Here is a 22,156-nt window from a genome sequence, read left to right on the forward strand (position 1 = left end):
AGAACAGCCCAGAACCAGGGATATAATAGGGTTAGGGTGCCAGCATAGATATGGTGCCAGAACAGAACTGAACAGAACTACTTTAGCGCTGTAGGCTTACCGTTACCAGTAGAACCTGCAGAACCTGCTTGACGAGTAAAGTGCGCTACACAAAACATTCGCTCCTCTTCTTGTTGAATCAATCTTCTGGACGTTTCTCCGGCGTTCGAGACGGTTGAACAGTGGCTGTTCGCTTCTACCGGTAAGGATGGGACATTGTCTGGGTCTTGAAATGGTGGATTTCCTTCGATTTACCGCTGCGCGCTTTTTGTTACGACCCGAAGGCGTATAGCACGCGCCGATCTCGTTCGATTAGCCGGAATAAAAGAGCGAGATCGGCGAAAGGCAGCAATTTGGAGAGAGGGGGCCCACCACTTGTGCGAAAGTGAAATCCAGTCCTCTCGCCGTCCACGCGAAAGCAGCTCTAGGCGAATTCCTTTCACGTTGTCCTCTACGCACTCCTCCCTTGCAGCTCGAGTTAGCTGAAGCTGGAACTAACGAAGAATTTCCGTGTAGATCTCGAATATCGACAGCTATTTCCTCACGTGACGCGAATAATGGCCGGCCGTATGTTTTGACGCACTGTCACGATTGATTTTCTCACTTTCTCTGTCTCTTTAGAAGTTGCAACGACGCCGCGCATCGAGGGCCCTGTTCTTCTATTTTCTGACGAACTCCTATGCCACTTCAGGGGTGAAGGCTGGAACCCATCGTTCGACTGGCGTGTCGACTATTCGCGAGAGGAGCAGAAGACGTGGATAGTGTCTAACGATGGTCTGCGTTCGTTTTTGCGCCAAGATCCTAAACTGAAAATTGGTCGATACCACTGCAATGTCACGTTTGAAATGGAGTACGAGGGCAAGACTACAAAATTGTGTAGTCAAACAAAATCGCATTACATCTTCCCTGGTAATTGTGTTTGTCTGAGGTCTGTCTTTCACATTGATGTTACTTCTATAGAACCCGCTGATGATAAAGTTACCTCTACAGAACCCGCTGTTGATAAAGTTACCGCTACAGAACCCCCTGTTGACGAAGTTACCAGACAGCTGCAGAAAAGAAAGCGAAAGCGAAAGACTCGTTCGGTCAGTTTAAGCGAAAGCTGTTCTAGAGATCAGGATTCAATTTTTCTTGCGTTTCCTACCTTAGAAACATAGTTTCTCATCTCTTGCGAAAAAGCCTAAAGAATGCGTCAAGGCGTATGATGAGTATGCACAGCTTGACCTGACAACGCCAACACTGTGCCACGCATTCTTCTCGGCGGGGTCAGTCCTGAGCAATGACGACGTTGATTGTGAGAGGATGGAAGGTCTTGCTCAAAAGCTGATTTATGCCAATTGGTCCGACTGCCTCGGATTTGTTAAAAAAAGTGCAGAAGAGGAGCTCATGCAGCCAATCATTAATGAAATTCTCTCGGAAGTGCTGGGAAAAGATTTCCCTATTAAAAAATGGGCAAAAGAACATCATTTCAAGATTGACAGTAACGACAAAGAACCCGACGACTGTTTTGGTAATCAGCATCCGGACGGGGTAGTCCTCAGCCGCAAGACTCCTCACACTATAGCTCTTCTCATTGAAGAATTCAAGGTTCGTGAAGGCTCCGGGGATCCCTTTGTTCAACTACTGCTCTATATGCGTGAGCTGGGGAAAAAGACGGACACTAAACACTCTGATCCGGCATCAAGGGCTTACCCTGTATTGCTATTAGAAATGAAGGGCAAGTTTGCCAAATTGCACGCTGCCATTCGGATGCTCGACGACGAAAACGAGATGGTCATTCACCATTGTCCACTAGCCAAAGCCGAGTTCGTTCCTGGTGAAGAGAAGGAGTGCGCCATGTTCCTGCTGCGACTTCAACGCGGCGTCGAGGAGCTGAATACGTTTTGGGAAAACGGGGCGGAATGCATGAAATTCGACTCGGATCACATTTTGCCTTGCGATTGCGTCACAGAGCTTCTGGGAACTTCCGGTCGTTTTCGCTTCAGTCGACACGTGAAGAGAGACGTCTTTGAAATGAGCACGTAAGTTCATTTCTACTCTGTTTTACTCAATTAACTCAATTATTCTTTAGCAAGGACGGATCAGAGACTCGCATTGTCAAGTTTTCGACGCACCGATACGGCCAGGAGGCGCATGAGCGCTGCGCACAAAAGGGGATGGCGCCGAAGCTCTACGATATCGTTCACTTGCCATTATGCTGCTCTCTCTGGGTAGTCATGATGGAGAAATTGGACGGCTACATCTGTTTGGATGATGCCCTTTGCCTCAACCTCTCCGCTGCTCAGACACAGAAGATCAAGGAAAAGATGAAGGAGGCGCTCGACGTGCTGCACGGGGGCGAGAGCGAAACGCGTCTCGTTCATGGAGATTTTCGCTCTCCGAATGTGCTCGTCTCCATGCAAGAGGGAAGCGACGACGTCCACGTTCGCATCGTCGATTTCGACTGGTCGGGAGAAGAAGGGCGCGCCTTCTATCCAAATGTCAACGTCACCCTGAATTGGCCGGAAGGAGTCGAATGCGGATCAGCTCTCAAGGTAGAGCACGATGGGCATCTCTATCGCGCCCACTGTCATGACCTTGACTGGGTGGCGCGTCAAGAGTCTTAGGTTGAGCTTTCCGTTTTGTTTTGAGGCTGCCGTGTGTGTTAGGGGAGGGGGGGGGGACTTGATTTGCAGGACAGCAGTGCCATGAGGTTATTAATAGGCTAAGGAATGCCGACGCGAAGGGTTTCGGGTGGTTGATCATAGAGAGAGGGGTTGTTTTTTCGTGGAGAGATCACACACGCATTTTTTGCCACACGCGCGCACACGCACAGGAGTAGTGAATTAATGTCTAAATAGTCACGTAGAGGACTATGGGACAGTGACCGATTCGAATTGACGACGACGGACGCGCGAGTGCCGTCGAGATAGGCCTTCGATATGAGCGCGACCGTTCCCCAGTCCGTCCAATAGAAATAGCCGTTTGACGGATCGACGACGATGTTGCGCGGACGGTCCATGCCGCTCCAGATGACGACGCTTCGTTGGCTCCCGTCGAAGTTGCTCACTTCGATTTTATCCGTTCCGACGTCTGTCCAGTAGACTTTCTCGTTGATCCAATCGACGGCCAAGCCGGTGGGACTCTCGAGGCTATTCGACGCAATCACTTTTTGATCCTTAGCTGGAGAGGAAAAAATAGATAAATAATGGACATGTTTTCGTTTACCGTTCATGTTGGATCTGCTGATGAAATCGAGAGTGACGTCACTCCAGAAGACCTGATTCTGATTGATTTCGAAATCGAGCGCTATTGCGCTTCGTAGACCTTTCAGCGGCAGAATGACGTTTGAATGGGTGGCCGTGTCAAAGGATATGACGCGAATGTCCGTCCGAGGAGCGAACATGAGAAATTTGTTGCTCTCTAGGAGAAAGAGATTCATAGGTACGCGTACCGTCAAAGCATTCTTTCTTGTCCCAAAAAGTAAAAACGTGACTTCGACACAGGTGAAAAACACATAAAATAAAACTAGCAGTAACTCTACGGCGCATCTCTTAGAGAAGGATAAAAAGAAGCAGAAAATTTTCTAAGTCGATCGTGCGATCGTCTAATGGCATTCCATATCGTTTGACGTTGATCGTCGCTGAAATACCGCATTCGATCGCGCGTCTCCGATCCGCGCCGACGTCCGCGTCCCTCCGGATGACGAAGAAGACAGTCGAGCAGCGTCGCGTTGACTCGCACCTTGAGAAAATCGAGAACGGCGCCGAGTTCTCGTCGCGCGTCGACGCGCACATCTTCAAACCAGACGACGTGCGTAGGCGTGGGCTGGCCGAGCCAAAAATCGACGAAGTTCTCCCAGTACGTCGTCGAGGCTTCGACGTGCTCGCGCCAGCGTTCGCCGGCGAACGTCGCGTCGGGCGCGACGCCCGTGTGACCGTGCGTTTTGCGATTGAATTCGGCGACGATCGCGTGGAACGGATTGCGCATGAGAACGACGACCCCGTCGACCCATTCGGCGAGCGGACGACCGGGCCGATAGAGTTCGTGCGTCTTGTGAACGAGCACGGTCGGATTCATGACGTTTTCGCCGAGAAATCCGATGCTAACGAGCGAACCGTCATTGTAGACGGATCCAGTCAGGACGCCGGTCGACTGTTCGAGAAGATAGCGCATCCACGTATTACCGCTGCCCGGAAAGCTCGCCAGGGCGATAATCGGCGCTTGGCGTCGCAAAAACGTCGGCACAACGCACGGATAGTAGGATTTCGTCGCGAAATTTAGTCGATCGGGCGGCGCGCCGCGCAATTGCGCCGGATCGAAGAGCTCCCATCGATGGGTCGCCGTGTAGTAGAGCCACGGATATTTCCCTTTTCCTGCTGGCTGTTTATTAGGACGATCGTTCTTCGGATGTGCGAGCTGTTTAGTAGCGAGCTTTTAGTAGTAGGAAGAGAAGGAGGAGGAGTAGTAGTAGTAGACTCTTTCCGGGTTTCGTGTTGCGGTTGTCGCGGTTTTGACGAGCGCGCGTACCAGGCGAGCGCCCCGATACACAGGAGCAGAGGCAGTGGGACGCGAAATCGACGAGAACATCGTCGTTTCATGATCGTTGATTTGCGTGGGTCTTGCGCACGCGCGAACGCACGCACATAATCAGATTAGATACCCTTGCATAGTTGTTAAAAATAGGCTTTTGACGTATTAAACCACTGAAAATGTCAAAAGTATTTTTGATTCATGAAACTGCTATTTATTTTTTTATATATATAATATGTTCTAGCTTTGTCTGAGAAGATTGCTGAGACTTATGCCGGTAAATCCACCAGCTACTTTTGAACACTTTCAAACACTCGTTTTCGTTATCTAGGTTCAGTTTCCATATATAAAGGTATCTCTTATTTCTAAAGGTATCTCTTATTAGGGAAAATATTGAAAAGGTCAAAACTGATTCACCTGCCACCCAAGAACAGCTAAGGATCCGTAAAACGTAGCAAAATATGGCCATGTCTGCTGAGACAAAATGCCAGCTGCTGTTCCACCTAAACACATTGATGTGCTGAAGAGTGCCATCCAAGACTTGGTTTGGCTTGCAAAAAGCAAGGCCGTTGATTTGACGCCTATATTAACGTCGTCTTTCTTATCCTAGGAGTCTCAGTCGACATGCAGAGAAAGTGAAAAAGTCTCACACCTGATGAGCGTAAATTGTGTCGTATATAATGGTCGAACAAATGCACGCTGCATAACGGAAGCATCAAGATGACCTCTAACCGCACTATATCCCACCAGCACTCCCCAATTAATAGTGAATCCTACACGCGTCAAAACAGCTCTAATTGTCATACTTATAAGTTGTCTACCGTATTTATCTAGCCACAGCTGCGGCCAGTGGGTAAATCTTTTCATCATAGGATAAAGTATAAACTGAGGAAAAAAAAGGCGAGAGCCACGCTAAGAAACCCTGAAGATAACTCTCATTCACTTTATCCCATAATAGTTGAGAGAGAAAACAATTGGAAGAGCTGCTGTCAACTGAAGTCCCAACGAGCCAATTGCTCCCGTCTGCGACACTTCTCCCGAGGCAAGTGGCCGGAATTTGGTATGAGCTACCTGTGATCATAAAATATTATGTACCAATATCTGATATCAGTGTTACGCTCACTTTTCCGTCTATGTCCCTGTCCCACAAGTCGTTGATAATGCAGGCAGCGCCGCGCATTAGAAACGATCCCATTCCAAATAGGGCGAGCATTTTGAATGACGGCAACGAAGCGGGTTCTGTGGCAAGGGCTATGCCCCAAGTGCAAGGCCAGTAGAGTAGCCAGCTCCAGTACCTAAAAGGGTGAGTTACAGTCGGAGACTTGCTTTTTGGTGCCTAGTTCTGGCCATTTGAAGGCGTACTATTGGGGAAAGTTTTAAGTAATTTTCGTTGCCAAGGAGGTGTGAGGATACGGTAGGGAGGTGGTAGAGGGCAATTCTACCCTGGGTCTCCCTCTCTGAAAAAAATCCTAAACGTTTTAGAGCAATTTCTAAGGAATTATGCAAGATTTTCGATTTTGTGAAAAAGGCCTAAAAGTAATAAGTTTCTGAATTAACGTCTGGTTTGGTTCGTTGTGGTTGTGTTATACATCGTTCGAAAGCGCTCGTCGAGCTCTATCTAGGTTCCTGCTGGTGGCGTGTGTAGATGTAATTGTAATTTGTTAGAAAAAAATTCATGTTTTTGGAGAGTGTCAACTTATACCTTTAATCTCATATAGAAGATTAGCGAGAATGACAATTGTTTAACTAAGGTTTTGTAGAGAATTTTCTGTAGATTAATTTGGGTGTAGGGTCTCTTGGTCAAATTTGAGCTTTGACGTAGTATAATCGTGTTTTTATGTATGGTTGCGTTTTTATTTCTAGGAGTCTTATGGTTTCTTTTGGAGCCGACCACCAGAGTTGTACGGGTGGAGCCCGTATAACGGCGGAGGGAGGCTCTCTCAAACGTGATCTTAGGGCCGGAAGTGTCTGTCTGTCTGTCTGTCTGTCTGTATGTCTGTTCGTCACGCTCGGTATTGTGACGTCACATAAGAAAAACCCTCACTTTGTAAAGCGCATGCGTGACATAGGGCCGAAAACGGTGACCCGAAAAAGGCGATTTACGGCGCGAATAAAGCGTTTTTTCTTTCAGAAACGAAAAAAATGCTTAGAAACCCTTATTTCCAATTGATCTGTGCTATTTTCCGTGTTATAAATGCGCTGAGAAACCGAAACGACAGTTTTGATTGTCACGCTCTGACGTCACAATCAAAAGTATCCAGTCACATGTACAGTATATGGGTGGGTATGTACGCGTGTACGGGTAACAGGAAATATGACCCGTACACATGCATAGGTCCTCCTCAAATACAGAGCACATTATCAAGTGCCAGCATAAATGGCCAAACGGGACTTTTAGTAGCGCGCGAGGAATTCAGAGCGTAGTTTACATTTGGCGTAGTTTTGACGTTTGATCGTCACATCAAGGATTTCCAATGAAGTCTAGCATTTCTATTTACGTCTATTTTGTAAGAAAACGGTTTTGATTTCACCGCAGACAACGTTTCTATACGTTTTGCTAAGAACACAGAAAAGTTCGTTTTTTTTCCAGTTTCAAACAACATATGACGGCTTTCATAAACTCATCTGTCACTTTATACCATTTTCTAAAACTTCATTATCTTTGATTTTCAATACAGTAATTCGGTGGAAAGAAACGGATGTCACGTGACGTAAATAGAAATGCATTTTTTTCCGTTAGGGATCAAGTTAGAAAGAAACTCACTCTATAAATGGCTTCTCACGTGCATTGTTTAGAAATTTATTATCGGCGAATTTGAAAATGTTCTTTCCTTTACAAAATTAGCGCGCGCTAAACTTGCAAAAAATTTAAATCTTTGGGAGTACGTCCCACAAAAGTCAAACTGACATCCCTGTTTAAAATAGGCATTAGAGCGATTTTCGTTGACACACAGTGACACTGTATGTCTTGCAGCGAGTGATCTACAGTGATCTTAGCGCGCGTTTTGTGGCCATTTATGCTGGCACGCACTGTACTGTACGTCAGAAAAGCGCCTAATTAGGAAAACACAGCAATCATGCAAGTACTGTATTTACAGTATGTAGGTAGGACTGAGCTGTACTAGTAGTAGCTAACGGCTGTAATGACAACGTGAATATGTGACAGCATAAAAACTATGACGTCACACTATGTTATGCACTCGCGTACGGTAAGCGGTGGGAGGCTCTGCATGATGGCAACACGGTGAACACCGGGCCATCATTCTCTAGTTAATTTTTTAGGAAAGTATATTGTGATGAGTTGATTGTGGTGAATAAGTTTGGGAGTGTTGGGAATTTTTTCGGTGTATTTTTTGATGAGTGGGCGGTGGTTTATCCGGGTTGTGTATACACGGGGGCTGCGGTTTAAGTCATTACTATGGATCGGCTGAAAAATGGCTCTAAACAGGGCATTTACGGCAGAGACCGGCTAACGCGAAGGGTAAGGAACGTGTTTGTGTGTTATTCGTTGCGTGCGATCGCCAATGTTCGTCGCGCCTCTCGAATCGTCGCGAATCGATGCGAAACGATGTTTTCGAATCATTTTCGAACGTTTCGCGTCGTCCCGCGGCGTATTGCGAGCGTTTACGACGATTTTCGATGCGCGAAAAGGGGGCGGGCCCCTATGTTTCCGGCTCTCTCTACGGCAAACGGCGCATCGGACGCCGTCGACGAACCGAAAATCAGAATCTAGATGATGTAGGCTTTCGATCGACGGTTCGTTCGTTCGTTGCCGTACGTCGCGTCGTTAAGGCGCGGCGGCGTCGTAAAGGTGGGGTGATTTGGACGCACGCGAGTAGGTGTGTTTGTTTATTTGGCGCGTTTTTGAATTGGAATTTTGCAATTTTCGACACGGCTCCGAACCAGTTCGATAGAGTAGTGCATTGCGGTTCGATTGGTCGTGGTCCGATCGTCGTGCGACGTTTCCTGGCGAAACGGCACGATTTTTAAGATGTTTTATCACGAATGAGAAAAATCGATTTTGTTTTTCCATTTTCTCCGTCCCCTGATGGAATTCTTTCGTGCAAAGGAATTCTATTCGGTGGTAGATTAGGGACAAGAAATTTGGTGGTGATCGGCCAAATTTTTGGGTGGAATTTTCACCCAAATCGTTTTTTGCTTTTGTACATATTTGCGGCGTTCGCAAAGTGCCTTCCTGTGGTCGGATTGAGCCGAGATTTTTTATCTGATCTCTCCAGCGCCGGAATAATTGGTGGCCAAACTTTGGTTGCTATAGCAACCAAAAAAGTTTTATTTTTTTCTTTGACCCTATGTTATTGGATCTTCCCTTTCGTCAAGCGGGCCTGGAGGGCCGCGACAGGGGGACGGTATATGGGTGTTCATTGCTCGTTTGATTTTTTAGGGGGAAGTTTTCTGAGCGAAGAAGTTCAGAATGGAGTCAGATAAGTATTTTCGTAGCCTGCTACGTTGTGTGGGCTTTGGTTGTTGTGTATGTATAGGGGTACACTGGCGAATTGGAGGTGAAGCGGGCAGCCAGGAGACGATGACGACTCCGGAAAGTTGCCTAGTTTGAATAAGATAGTGGAAGAAACTCCTAACGTATGGAGTATAGTGTCTCCGAGTACTTAGACGCTAAGTGTTCTGTTTAGACCGACCACGAGCGGATAAAGATGATTTTGAGGCGGGCTGATCATAAAGGAAGCGCAAGGCCAGCGCGGTCTTCGCCACGGGGATAATCAACGATATAGGCGAGCGAAAAGGACTAAAAACGAGTCACGTGATGGACTAAGCGATCCTACTTTCGCAGGCAATACTGTTCTCGACGTCTTCGTCGCGTGAGAAAGTCTCTCAGCTTCGTTCACGGTTCGAGACATCGATTCCATCCGAAAGAGCTCACAATTGACGTCATAACGGATTCGAAGTAGGAGAAAAATAGACTAGGAGCTGTAGAGAGTCTCAGAGCTGAGAAATCTCTTTCTCTCTTGATTACTAGATTTCTACTATTGCCTTTGATGAATTCTGAACGAGCGTGGGCGTATGCCCTACAGTTACGACAGCAGGCGAACACGGAGTCGCGAAAGCGATTTCACATGGTTCGACGCTTGAAAAAGGCAGCCAAGCACGCGAGAGCATTGAGCCAGCTGTGCAAAGCAGACATATGCGAAGCAAGAACGAAACTAGAAGCGCAGGTCAGAAAAGAAAACAAAACGAATAAAACTTTGAATGCAAAGGGTAATCGGATTAGGCTTATTCTGCTTGGATGAATGGGAATTTGAACTTTGAGATGAGAGAGTGGCAGACTGCACTTAGTCTCTTTAGAGAAGCAAGGCAGGTAGTACTAATAATCTATATCCAAACTATTGATTTAGTAAGAAAAAGGAGTGATGTCATTGTAGTCTTAGTTTTGCTCATAAAAAAAATCTTTTATTTAGTACAATTTACGGGAGACTTGCCAGCGCTTTGCCGGCGCACAAGGCACTTTACGATCCCAACATTCGTTACTGCGCGTACAACGTCGGCGACGGCAGCGCCGACATCGAAGAGCTGATGAAGCTGAGAATGACTGCAGGAGACGACCAAGATCTCTTAGCAGGAAAAATAGACGTACGAAGCTCGCGAGGTCGAAGGTTAGATAGAAATTCTCTTTTTTAGGAAGTTTTGGCTCAGAGCCGAGACCAGCAGGCGGAGACGATGAAGGAGATCACGTGGAACGGGCAGACGGTGCCCGTGAAGAACGAGAAAGTGCGCGTCTTTATTTTGCGTACTCTGGAAAGCGATCAGGAGATCGTGCGCGCCGAGACGTTCGAACAGAAAATGGAGCTCTATGATTCACTGCTGATGGCATGCAAAGATGCGCAGCAAAAAGAAGTACATAGACTAAATAATTAATAAATCAATAAGGATTAAATATACAACCTCAGGTTGGCACCCAAGTCAGTTCCATGAATATTCAGCTATCGAATCTGTGTCAATTTTTACCTCAAGTATAGAAGGAAGATGTTATTGGAATTTTTTCTCCAAAATTTTTTTTGATTTATTAGGACAAAGTTGTTGAATTTGCTAAAATGAATCCCGTCGAACTTCTTCGCGCGACCGTGAAAGCAGTTCGTTTTTCGTATCCGTGACGACCAAAAATTATTTAAGTATTTTTATAGTTGAATTTTGAGATTGGACACGAGGAATTGATTCGACGTCAGAAACAACTTCACAATATGAAAGAGAGAGGCAAAGAAATGAAAGCGAAACAAGAACAATTGACACAACAACAGGAATTACATCGAGGCGACGTGGAAAGATTCGAGGAGAGAAGACGACAAATCAACAATCTTGAAAAACTCAAAATGAAACGCGCCTACGTGGTACTAATGAATTAAAATAAAATAGAATAAATAAATAAATAATATATTCTGTGTCACGTGGTCTAGTATTACAATAGTCTTCGAGATGTGCACACGGCTGCGAAGGAACGTCTCTCCGTTGCTATGAAGCAATTGAAAAAAGCCAAAGATTGATCCGGGCCAATTCAGCGAAAAATCACTGAAGCAAATGAGAATATTGATGCACACAAAATGTCTACTAGAGATTTATGATGATACATCTGATCATCATGTGGCAATTCTTGTGTATAGTCGCACAAAGTCACAAAGGGTAGACAGGACGTATCCGGGAAATTGAGCACTTTAGAATCTCTAGAACATGACGTAATAAAATTAATTAATAAAATTAATTAATAATGTTGAATTCAGCTTGGAGAGCCCAAACAAACTTATAAGGAGAGCTTGTATCAAAGAGAAGAAGCGTATGGGAGAGTGAGTTCGTATCATATCACGTGTTTATTATTTATCTATTTTTTATGCGTCAGTATCCGACACCTTGAGAGGGAAATACAAGCTCTCAAACTAGACGCTCTTCCGCCTTCCGAAAACGTCGGCGTAAGAAAAAACTAAAATCCCGGATATTGTATTGCAATAATTTTTAATAATTTTTTGTAGTCACAAGCCGATGAACTTGCGCGTAAAATTTCAAAGTGCAGCCGGGATATTAACAGAGTATCAACCGATAGGACCCGTATACGTCAGGAAAGCGATGATCTAAAAGCTCGATCAAGAGGTAAGAAACCTACATGACGTCATTATTTGTTTGTTTATTTATTTATTTATAAGGGTTTTCTGAGGAATTGAAACGGCTTGAAGACTTGAACCAGCGTCGAGATCAAATCCTTCAAAAGAATGTCCCCGGATGCTTACAAAGCTGTTCAATGGCTTCGTTCCAATCAGGGAATGTTTAGAGAGCCGGTATTAGAGCCAATTTTCTTGCTGGTACAGTATGTATAAATAGAATAGTAGCATGGAAATGTAGTGCGTCTGAAAATCGGTTGTGTTTTACGTGTGTAGCAGTGTACGAAAGCGTATATGTGCAATTTACGTATGTTTTTGAAATACGCGCGGTTGTTTATCCGGGTTGCGTATATACGGGAGCTGTACTTTCATTCACTGCGACAGTGTGACTGAAAACGGCTCGAAAAGGGGCGAATACGGCGCCGGAAAAGAGAAAACGATCATCGCGAAGGGTAAGGAACGTTTTCGCGTGGTATTCGTTGCGCGTGATCGGGTTTCGGGGCCTCGTCTTCGCTTGGGGGTGCTGTCTCCTTGCCTCTTTGTTGTATCTGCGGTTTTTTGAAGTTTAGGCGATTCGCGGTGAGGTTTCAGGCTCGCGTGAGGGATCGTTAACGGCGCGCAGAGGAGAATGGGGGCCCGATAGGAGAAACTGGCCTTTTTTGTACAGATCACGCAGTTTCGAGCGTTGTATTCGATAAGATCGGGTTTAGAGCGTGGTTTTAGGCATAGTTTAGCTTTGGTATCATCGCGTTTACATAAGGGGCTTTTATATGGGTATTCATTGGTCGTTTGATTTTTTAGGGGGAAGTTTTCTGAGCGAAGGGGTTCGGGATGGAGTCAGATAAGTATTTTCGTAGCCTGCACGTTGTGTGGGCTTTGGTTGTTGTGTATAGGGGTGGATCAAACAAGGGGGGGGGGGGGGGGGGGGGGGGGGGGTCGACACGATTAGGTATGGATTGAAGTAGTCTCTAGCAGTGTGACTGATTTTGATTTATTTTTACTAGGGGCGTTCAATTGGAAGGGAAAGGGCACCAAACTTGAGAGGAAGAAGAGGGGGTTCGATGAAGAGAAGAAAGGAGTCCTCGGAGAGTTTATGGTAAGGGATATAGGTTCGTGTTCTGTCTTTGGGAATGTATGTAACGTTTTTTCTCTAGGGGAACACGAGTGGAGAGGAAAGGAGAAGGGGAGGACACGACACGCGATGGAGACAGAAGGAGAAGAAGGAAAATGGATCGATTGAAGGTATGTGGTGTATGTTTGATTTTGGTTGAGAAATTATTTTTAATTGAGTTCCTCTAGGAGCGTATAAACGGAAGGAGGAGGAGAGGAGAAGAACACGCGATGGAGACAGAAGTGCGAGCAAGGAAGAAGAAGGACGATGGATCGATCGTAGATACGGGTTGTAGGTATGGGTTAGGTTCAATAGGGAGAGCTGGGGGGTGGCTTAGAGAAATTTTTTGGCTATGTGGGAAGGGTTTATAGGGGCTTGGGGGCACTCTAGGGAGATAGGGTCGACAAATAGGTTTTTGGAAAATCTACGGTGACAATGGCAACGATGGGGTCCAGGTGTTTGGTAGCGAGGCGGTACCTAAAAGGGTGAGTTACAGTCGGAGACTTGCTTTTTGGTGCCTAGTTCTCGCCATTTGAAGGCGTACTATTGGGGGAAAGTTTTAAGTAATTTTCGTTGCCAAGGAGATGTGAGGATTCGGTAGGGAGGTGGTAGAGAGCAATTCTCCCTGTCTGAAAAAAATCCTGAGCGTTTTAGAGCAATTTCTGAGGAAATATGCAAGATTTTCGATTTTGTGAAAAAGGCCTAAAAGTAATAAGTTGCTGGATTAACGTCTGGTTTGGTTCGTTGTGGTTGTGTTATATATCGTTCGAAAGCGCTCGTCGAGCTCAATCTAGGTTCCTGCTGGTGGCGTGTGTAGATGTAATTGTAATTTGTTAGAAAAAATTCATGTTTTTGGAGAGTGTCAACTTATACCTTTAATCTCATATAGAAGATTAGCGAGAATGGCAATTGTTTAACTAAGGTTTTGTAGAGAATTTTCTGTAGATTAATTTGGGTGTAGGGTCTCTTGGTCAAATTTGAGCTTTGACGTAATATAATCGTGTTTTTATGTATGGTTGCGTTTTTGTTTCTAGGAGTCTTATGGTTTCTTTTTTAATTTTTTAGGAAAGTATATTGTGATGAGTTGATTGTGTTGAATATGTTTGGCAGTGTTGGGAATTTTTTCGGTTAATTCGCGTGTATTTTTGAGGAGTGGGCGGTGGTTTATCCGGGTTGTGTATACACGGGGGCTGCGGTTTAAGTCATTACTACGGATCGGCTGAAAAATGGCTCTAAACAGGGCATTTACGGCAGAGACCGGCTAACGCGAAGGGTAAGGAACGTGTTTGTGTGTTATTCGTTGCGTGCGATCGCCAATGTTCGTCGCGCCTCTCGAATCGTCGCGAATCGATGCGAAACGATGTTTTCGAATCATTTTCGAACGTTTCGCGTCGTCCCGCGGCGTATTGCGAGCGTTTACGACGATTTTCGATGCGCGAAAAGGGGGCGGGCCCCTATGTTTCTGGCTCTCTCTACGGCAAACGGCGCATCGGACGCCGTCGACGAACCGAAAATCAGAATCTAGATGATGTAGGCTTTCGATCGACGGTTCGTTCGTTGCCGTACGTCGCGTCGTTAAGGCGCGGCGGCGTCGTAAAGGTGGGGTGATTTGGACGCACGCGACTACGTAGGTGTGTTTGTTTATTTGGCGCGTTTTTGAATTGAAATTTTGCAATTTTCGACACGGCTCCGAACCAGTTCGATAGAGTAGCGCATTGCGGTTCGATTGGTCGTGGTCCGGTCGTCGTGCGACGTTTCCTGGCGAAACGGCACGATTTTTAAGATGTTTTATCACGAATGAGAAAAATCGATTTTGTTTTTCCATTTTCTCCGTCCCCTGATGGAATTCTTTCACGATTTTTTGTGGAAAGGAATTCTATTTGGTGGTAGATTAGGGACAAGAAATTTGGTGGCGATCGGCCAAATTTTTGGGTGGAATTTTCACCCAAATCGTTTTTTGGCTTTTGGTACATATTTGCGGCGTTCGCAAAGTGCCTTCCTGTGGTCGGATTGAGCCGTGATTTTTTATCTGATCTCTCCAGCGCCGAAATAATTGGTGGCCAAACTTTGGTTTCTATAGCAACCAAAAATTTTATTTTTTTTCTTTGACCCTAAGTTATTGGATCTTCCCTTTCGTCAAGCGGGCCTGGAGGGCCGCGACAGGGCGACGGTATATGGGTGTTCATTGCTCGTTTGATTTTTTAGGGGGAAGTTTTCTGAGCGAAGAAGTTCGGAATGGAGTCAGATAAGTATTTTCATAGCCTGCTACGTTGTGTGGGCTTTGGTTGTTGTGTATGTATAGGGGTGGATCAAACGAGGGGGGGGGGGGGGGGGGGGGGGGTCGACACGATTAGGTATGGATTGAAGTAGTCTCTCGCAGTGTGACTGATTTTGATTTATTTTTACTAGGGGCGTTCAATTGGTAGGGAAAGGGCACCAAACTTGAGAGGAAGAAGAAGGGGATCGATGAAGAGAAGAAAGGAGCCCTCGGAGAGTTTATGGTAAGGGATATAGGTTCGTGTTCTGTCTTTGGGAATGTTTGTAACGTTTTTTCTCTAGGGGAACACGAGTGTTGAGGAAAGGAGAAGGGGAGGACACGACACGCGACGGAAACAGAAGGATGAGCGGAGAAAAAGGAAAATGGATCAATTGAAGGTATGGGGTGTATGTTTGATTTTGGTTGAGGAATTATTTTTAATTGAGTTCCTCTAGGAGCGTATAAACGGAAGGAGGAGGAGAGGAGAAGAACACGCGATTGAGACAGAAGTGCGAGCAAGGAAGAAGAAGGACGATGGATCGATCGTAGATACGGGTTGTAGGTATGACTTTCGAGTTAGGTTCGATAGGGAGAGCTGGTGGTGGTTTAGAGAAATTTTTTGGCTATCTGGGAAGGGTTTATAGGGGCTTGGGGGGACTGTAGGGAGATAGGGGTCGACCAATAGGTTTTTCGAAATCTACGGTTACCATGGCAACGATGGGGTCCAGGTGAAGTTCGAACGCGTAGCTCGTTGAGAATCGATGCTTTTTGTGAGGAGGGCTAAAAGTCGTGAGGAGGGCTAAAAGTCGTGAGGAGGACTAAATGTAGCCATTCTAGATGAAAAAATGACGCAATCTTTTTTTTGTAATTGTTGTTGCGAGATTCTCTAAAGTAACTGTTCTGACAGAGTAGCTTTCCTGAAATTAAATCAATCATTGACACGACTACTGTTCTTTTACATTGAAAATTCCCGTATACAGTAGGAAAACGGCTTCTCGCTAAAAAACCACGAAAAGAGGAGGAGCAGTGCTCTTATGTCCCGTATAAAAATCGTGGCTCCTCCTCTTTTCTAGGTTTTTTATCAAGAAGCCGTTTTCTTACTGTATACGGGAATTTTAAATGTTGGACAATACAGCAAAATGAAGGCAGGTCGACCACATTGATTTCGCAGATCTCACTGGCTGATTTTAGTGAAAAATAGCGCGTGATGAGACTTTGTTCATTTTGGTCAGTTTGTTCAATTAGTTCTATCAACTGTTCGTATGTTGTACGCTGTCCAAAGTCCTGAAAAAGTGGGAAGAGATTGAAATGGCTCGTCGCATTGGGGTTTGCACTAATCAATTCACTATTACAGTAGTTCTGAGAGAATCTCTTACAAAAATATTTGACGACAACACAATCGACTAATATTGAGCTCCCGCAGCGAGCAGAAATGTAGAACAAAGTTTACGTATATACACTTTATCTATAAAAGCACCTTGTTGTCGTCACTCGTAAGCATTTCAATAAACCTCTCGGCATTTTTCATCTGCAAATAACTAATTAATCTGTACTCCACGTCTTCCGCCAAGACATTGATGCACGACATCAAAATTTCTTCTTGGCATCGCCAGTCGTTTAGTCCGCTTTTCTTGACGCATGACTAGAGCTGCTCCACTTGACGCAAGCGCCTCAGCTTGGCAAAGCTTCGACTGACGTATGAGTAAATTTTATTGGCATTCAGACGAAAGTCCTGAGAGAAAACTTGAACAAAGGTTTGCAGTAGATCCCAAGTAAACATACCTGTATCAGTGTGAAAGCCAGTTTGAATCCATTCTCAATATTTTGGCTGGCTAATAAAACCTGAAGGAAACACTAGTAAAACATGGACTCTCAGGCCTCGTCTTCGCTGGCAAACCTGCGATGCTACAGTTGACTTGGCATTGGACGATCCAAACAGAGTCGCTGGCAGATCGCGTCGGCCTTTTGATGTCTGATAGGCAACTTCGGCGAGGACGCCGCACTCGTGCAAATACTTCGTCACTTCAATCTGAATTCGAAACACATGGGAATGCCGCTTCGCATCTCTGAAACAAAGAAGTAAGCGTCAGTAATGAAAGTGTCAGAAAATGACGCGAAATTGGCTTAGAATCTCCCCTGGAAACCGCTTACCCAAGTGAAGGGCTGACGTCGAAAACCGGACCTCGAGTCCGTTTGTTCTTCGCTCGGATCTGCAACGTCGTATATGCTACCGGTTATCAGAGACTGCTTTTTAGGACGTTGCATGAAGCCGGGTCGAGAACGCATCGGTTCAATGCCGCGATACTCTGCAATGTACTTTTCCAGATGAGAAAGCGCCTTTTCTAGATGATGTAGAAACGTCAAGTCGATTGCTCGGTCGTCCCGCTTCGCCCGTAAAGAAATTGATGCATGTAAAAGAAGCGCGAATGTAGTCCTAAGAAAAAACATTGGCTCTCAGTCTCTCAGTTTCTTGCTCGCGTTCTTTCACTTACTTTCATGAAAAGATGGAGTTTGTACAGAACGGCAAACAGTCGCTTCTGCGTCAGATACTGACAGCTTGCCGTGAGATATTTCTCCCATTTTTCTAATGACCAGTCGGCCACGAGCATTTCTTCCTGCAGCTTGCCAAAGCAACTGTGTGAAAGTGACGGAAGAAGAACGCCTTTGACAAATACGCTTGGAGTGCATCTCTGAAGAACAAGAAACTCATACTATCAGGCCAAAAAAATAGAAGGTCTACCTTATCAAGAACAATCTGACAGGCTTTACTGATGAACTCGTAGCTAACGTAAAATTCCACGAGCATAGTGTCGCTGCCGTAGGCTTTGATGTAGTATCGGCACTCGTTAAAACGAGCGGGATCCAGCTTGGTCGGCGATCCAGGACGCTAGAATGCAAATAATTTAATCATTTCATACCCCTAGAGAGAAAGAGTCCTTTACCCGTATAGCGTGAGTGACCGACGCCGGATCGGTCACCTAAAGACGTATACAATAGAGAAAATATTTGAGATGGGTTTTGTACCAGTTCCGCAGTGATGAACGGAGTGCTTCGAATTTGATCAACGATGGCATTGACTAATACTTGCCTTTGTCCCGCGTCTTTCTGTCTCTATCATATACATAAGCAATTAGCGTAAAATCGGTGCATACAGCACAAAAATCTTACGTTGAAGCAGTGGCCGAATTTTTCTCTGGCCGTTCTTACTGTCCCGCTTTGAGGCAGGCCATTCCCCACGACGACCAAACGACGTTGGGATCTAGATGGCTCTTAGTTGACGCTTCTACGGCGAGAATAAAACGATCGTCCAGTAGTAACTTGTCCCTCAAACGCCTAAGAAAACGAGTTTCGACACGTATGGAGTAATTCGCTCGAGAGAAACCTAGCAGCGTCCTGATGGCGTAGATCTTCCAGGGAAGGAACGCTGGAGCAGTCTGATGATATGAGAAAGTTAAGAAGTTCAGCCTTCGAGAGATATCTGAGGAGAACGAGGTTCTAATAAACGTCCTACTTTCAGCCCCTCGTACACTTACGTGTCGCATAATTCCACGCCTGAGCTGTCACCACATTTCATGAATTTGACTTTCGCCGTGAAGAGCAAATGCTGAATCATGCTGTGTAGAGCAAAAGTGAACCAAGTCAAGTGCGCCAATTGATACATGTCTACCTGACGATCAGCTGCTGATCGACTTCCTCGTTCTTTCCGTGGTATCTCACCATTCGCGAAGACAGCCCGTCGCATAGTTGAAGAATGACAAAAGCGCATCGATGCGGATCACTGTGCAGCTCGAGAAGACTCAAGCACACAGTAGTACTCGGAGACTATTGGAAAGACGAGCATTTACCGTAGAAAGACTTGAGATCTCTTTGTGTTTGTTTGGGGGTAATTTCCAAGGGGTTCTTACCTGAGGATAGCAGAATTCTTTCCTAAGTGAAGCACAATACTCTTCGTCGTCAGCGGGAAGAAGCCACGGTTCTTCCAAATCGATGCCCTGTTCGATCATGTCCTCATCTATTGCAGTCGGTGGACTGAAGGCGTCTCCACTACTCAGCAAGTCTCCGCCACCTGAACGAGGATTTATAAATAAAAAGAATCAGAATGCACAGGCGAACATACTGGTTACGACGCTTTCCACCAAAAGCGACTTGCCTTGCTGCAAGTGACTGAAACGAAAAAACGCAGAAATGATCGCAAAAAAGTCACCCCTCCCCATATCGATGTTCAGAAGAACCTGTAGCAATTCTTGCACACGCGAACGGCACGTATCCACGCGATGTCGATACGACGAGCAGCTGTCGCACACGACGCGACCACAACGTCGACAGTGGTGCCGACGATTAAACTACAACGACCTCGCAATCACACGGAAACGAGCTTCTCCCCCCCGCCTCTTACCATTGTAAAGCGTTCTTCACATTCCATGCACGCCGAACGCTTTCGTCTTTCGTCCACTCTTCCCTCGTCGGAACTCTCTCCGGCAGTTCGAGCAGCCAAGGCAGAGCCCTGTCCTTGACGAGCAAGAAGAGATCGTAAGCGCGACGCAGAAACGATAGCGGGCCCGCTTCGCTAGCGCCGCCGCCGCCGCCGCGAATTCGATTGATCGCTATCAAAAGAAACTCGCGACACACGCTGACAATCGTCGTGGACGAGCAGGCCAAATCGAAGAGAACCATTGACGGCAACGACGACGCGAGGGCGACGACGCAATCGGGCGGATGAATAAAAGGAAAATGCTTCGGAGTGACGGAACTCGATAAAAGCTCCTTCATCGCCTCGAGCGTCGACGACGACGACGATCCCATTTGTACGGGCGACGACGACCTGTCGCCGCCGCCGCCGCCGCCGAATCGACTTTCAAACGAGACCTTCTTCTTGCGCGACGGCATCGGCGACGTTCGCGGCGAATGACGTCGCGACGCCGGACCCTTGAGCTGTTCGCCGAGTTGATTGAGCTGATCGGAAAACTTGACGGCATTCGCCGCCGCTTGACCCTCCATGCCGAACCATGTGAACGACTCCGTAGGCGCGATGACAGTTGCCGCTGCGAAGGCACAACTGGAGCAGCGCCAGCGTGTCGGGCGACGACAGCATGCGCGAAACGATTCCCGTTCGTTTGTTATGAAACGATCGACGTCCGGTCATCGCGCGAGCGGCGCGTCGCGTCGTCGTCGGCGAGCCCGATCGACGACCGCGCTTTCGGCGTCGAGGCAACGCCGCCGACGAAGAATTCTTCTCCTCCGTATCGCCTTCGCCGCCCGAATCCCATCGGTTTCGCTCGTCGAAAGCGCGACTTCGTCGTTGCGAGACGAGCGATTTTCGCTCGGTTTCGTCCTCCTCCAGCGACGGCGGCGGCACGTCCTCCTCGTTCATTTCGATCTCGCTGTCTGTTTCCGCCACCGACACGCCGCTTCCCTCGAGAAGCAATTTTCTCGTCCCAGACGACGCCACTTCGCCTCGTTCAAGTACTGATTCAAACGCGCCGTGCGCTGCTGCAAGTCGGCGACGACGATCGACGTTCGAATGAGAGTCTCGTCGTTTTCTGCACTCGACGACGAGTGAAGGTCGTCGGCCGAGCCGCCGCTCAACGATCTTCGATGCGTGCTCGATCGATGTCACGCGAATTTCGCCGATTCTAAGTCCATGAGCGAGTCCTTGAGCATGCTAATCACGTCGCAAGCGACCGCTACGTCGACGACGAAATCGTCGCGAAACGGAAACGACGATAGACCGCCGCTCGCCGTGCTGCTATCGCCGCCGCCTGACTTTTCGAATATGTCCAGCGTTAGTTGATCCTCGTCGGAATCCTTCGACGACGGATCGTCGAGATCCGACGTCTTGACGAAAAGCAAGAGAATGTTTTCGAGCACTTCGACGCGATAAGCGAGCGGCACGACGTGCGACAAGGCGTTGCGCGCGTTTTTCAAATTTGTCGTCACGTTGACGCTGTAGTCGTTGTCGGAGGCGGCGGCGGCGGCGGCGGCGGCGGCGGCGGCGGCGGCGGCGTCCTCGTCGCCTTTCTGCTTCCGATTGGGGCGAAGAGCAAGGCGTCGACGTACGACGTATTGAACGGCACAGAAACTACGAAATATCGACAAGCGACTGAGCGATCGACGCGGCGGTCTCGAATGCGAGTAGATGTCGGGCGTTGACGGCGTGGAGGACGACGGCGAGGCACGCGAATAGGCCGGTGACGGCGAGCGGACTCTTTATAGAATTCTTTATTAAAAATCAATAAGATTAATAGTAGTATTTCTACTTCGCCGAGTGACTGGGTTTTAATGAATTGGCCGTGGATGTCGTAATAGAGAACAGTGCCGCTTTCCACGACGATTATGAGCTCTTCCGTGTGCGACCAGCCCGATTGGACGACACTTCCGCCGTCCCACTAGTAAAACTTATTGATTTATTGATTTTCGTTTTTTCGACGTCACTTGCTTTTATTGTCGATATGATGCGACCGCTCGCCGTGAAAATATAGATGAGCGGCTTCAGAGTGCCGCGTTTGACTCGGACGATTTTCTTATCGTCGCGAACGAGTGCTGGAATGTTCTTTCGTTTTCTGGGGGCCCCCCGATGGGAATTTTGTTTCGTTTACCTATTGGGCCGCCGAATGGTGCACCGGCGACGATGAATCGTGCTAGATCGATGTCGTTTTCGCCCCATTCCATGGTGAAGAGGACGCGTCGCCTGATTTGAGATCGAAAGCGCCTCGTTTCTTATGATCGCGCGTTCTAACCTGTAGTAGACGTCTCCTAGGAGGCCCCATTCCACTGTAGGATTGACCTCTGCCATTTCGGAAGCAGAAAACGAGAAGAAAGGGTTAGTGCCGTCGCAGTGCACGTGCCGAACGGAAATCCCGGATCCACAATGTTTACTTGGGCGACTAGGAATTTGTCTAAGAAGCAAGAGGAAGGTACAACAAGCTCGATGCTTCATTTGTAAAACCCCCATGGGTATATCGCTTCACCTTACGACTTTTTTGACTTGGAGAAGTTTGAGATGTCTTGTGCAATTAGCCTCGCAAGCCAGGCTCTCCCGTAGTGAAGCGCGTTAGCGCCCCGGGCGGGGTCGGCGTCCCGTCGTATCTGTTTATATCGAAGCGATCGCGAGTCGCTTCG

General features: G+C 47.0%; 4 protein-coding genes, 2 long non-coding RNA genes and 1 pseudogene across 10 annotated transcripts; 4 read left to right on the top strand and 3 right to left on the bottom strand.

Annotated features, from left to right (window-relative positions):
• Window positions 1-122: 122 nt before the first annotated feature.
• On the top strand, window positions 123-2,831 carry LOC136188450 (uncharacterized). Its single transcript, XM_065976184.1, has 6 exons — window positions 123-241; window positions 556-606; window positions 661-948; window positions 1,000-1,124; window positions 1,189-2,060; window positions 2,111-2,831. The coding sequence occupies exons 2-6, from the start codon at window positions 597-599 to the stop codon at window positions 2,643-2,645; spliced, it is 1,830 nt and encodes a 609-aa protein (XP_065832256.1). The 5' UTR covers window positions 123-241; window positions 556-596; the 3' UTR covers window positions 2,646-2,831.
• A 684-nt stretch (window positions 2,832-3,515) lies between these two features.
• On the bottom strand, window positions 3,516-4,455 carry LOC136188422 (WSCD family member GA21586-like; the record flags this gene model as incomplete). Its single annotated transcript, XM_065976162.1, has 1 exon — window positions 3,516-4,455. A coding segment is annotated over one exon (897 nt), but the record flags the coding sequence as incomplete, so codon positions are not given.
• A 455-nt stretch (window positions 4,456-4,910) lies between these two features.
• LOC136188423 (4-hydroxybenzoate polyprenyltransferase, mitochondrial-like) lies at window positions 4,911-5,901 on the bottom strand (annotated as a pseudogene).
• Window positions 5,902-7,942: 2,041 nt separating this feature from the next.
• LOC136188540 (signal recognition particle subunit SRP68-like) lies at window positions 7,943-11,956 on the top strand. 5 transcript variants are annotated; one of them, XM_065976270.1, is made up of 17 exons: window positions 7,966-8,032; window positions 8,954-8,997; window positions 9,051-9,150; window positions 9,201-9,299; window positions 9,359-9,472; window positions 9,545-9,740; window positions 9,797-9,879; window positions 9,984-10,155; window positions 10,204-10,419; window positions 10,473-10,535; window positions 10,593-10,655; window positions 10,707-10,910; window positions 10,977-11,252; window positions 11,298-11,360; window positions 11,414-11,483; window positions 11,544-11,661; window positions 11,715-11,956. In XM_065976270.1, the coding sequence occupies exons 6-13, from the start codon at window positions 9,564-9,566 to the stop codon at window positions 11,061-11,063; spliced, it is 1,065 nt and encodes a 354-aa protein (XP_065832342.1). In that variant the 5' UTR covers window positions 7,966-8,032; window positions 8,954-8,997; window positions 9,051-9,150; window positions 9,201-9,299; window positions 9,359-9,472; window positions 9,545-9,563; the 3' UTR covers window positions 11,064-11,252; window positions 11,298-11,360; window positions 11,414-11,483; window positions 11,544-11,661; window positions 11,715-11,956. The 5 variants fall into 5 exon arrangements, with proteins under 5 accessions (XP_065832340.1, XP_065832342.1, XP_065832344.1 ...); XM_065976268.1 differs by having other exon boundaries at window positions 7,943-8,032; window positions 8,954-9,150; XM_065976272.1 differs by lacking the exon at window positions 7,966-8,032 and having other exon boundaries at window positions 8,689-9,150; window positions 10,977-11,122; window positions 11,181-11,252.
• Window positions 11,957-12,045: 89 nt separating this feature from the next.
• On the top strand, window positions 12,046-13,891 carry LOC136187958 (uncharacterized). The gene is made up of 4 exons (XR_010670057.1): window positions 12,046-12,121; window positions 12,674-12,765; window positions 12,824-12,911; window positions 12,969-13,891. It is a non-coding gene; the product is annotated as an uncharacterized lncRNA (long non-coding RNA).
• A 1,248-nt stretch (window positions 13,892-15,139) lies between these two features.
• Window positions 15,140-15,981, top strand: LOC136188093 (uncharacterized). The gene is made up of 3 exons (XR_010670106.1): window positions 15,140-15,281; window positions 15,340-15,435; window positions 15,493-15,981. It is a non-coding gene; the product is annotated as an uncharacterized lncRNA (long non-coding RNA).
• Window positions 15,982-16,348: 367 nt separating this feature from the next.
• On the bottom strand, window positions 16,349-21,883 carry LOC136188424 (zinc finger FYVE domain-containing protein 26-like). Its single transcript, XM_065976164.1, is given in 21 exon segments — window positions 16,349-16,769; window positions 16,820-16,879; window positions 16,935-17,103; window positions 17,335-17,471; window positions 17,530-17,727; window positions 17,778-17,924; window positions 17,980-18,015; window positions 18,062-18,148; window positions 18,206-18,237; window positions 18,240-18,370; window positions 18,420-18,515; window positions 18,571-18,651; window positions 18,705-18,859; window positions 18,943-19,103; window positions 19,155-19,380; window positions 19,434-19,468; window positions 19,471-21,242; window positions 21,295-21,423; window positions 21,474-21,577; window positions 21,634-21,725; window positions 21,775-21,883. Coding segments are annotated over 17 exon segments (2,583 nt in total). The 5' UTR covers window positions 20,036-21,242; window positions 21,295-21,423; window positions 21,474-21,577; window positions 21,634-21,725; window positions 21,775-21,883; the 3' UTR covers window positions 16,349-16,502.
• Window positions 21,884-22,156: the final 273 nt, after the last annotated feature.

Source organism: Oscarella lobularis, chromosome 6, assembly GCF_947507565.1.
Source record: "Oscarella lobularis chromosome 6, ooOscLobu1.1, whole genome shotgun sequence".
NCBI lineage: Eukaryota > Metazoa > Porifera > Homoscleromorpha > Homosclerophorida > Oscarellidae > Oscarella > Oscarella lobularis.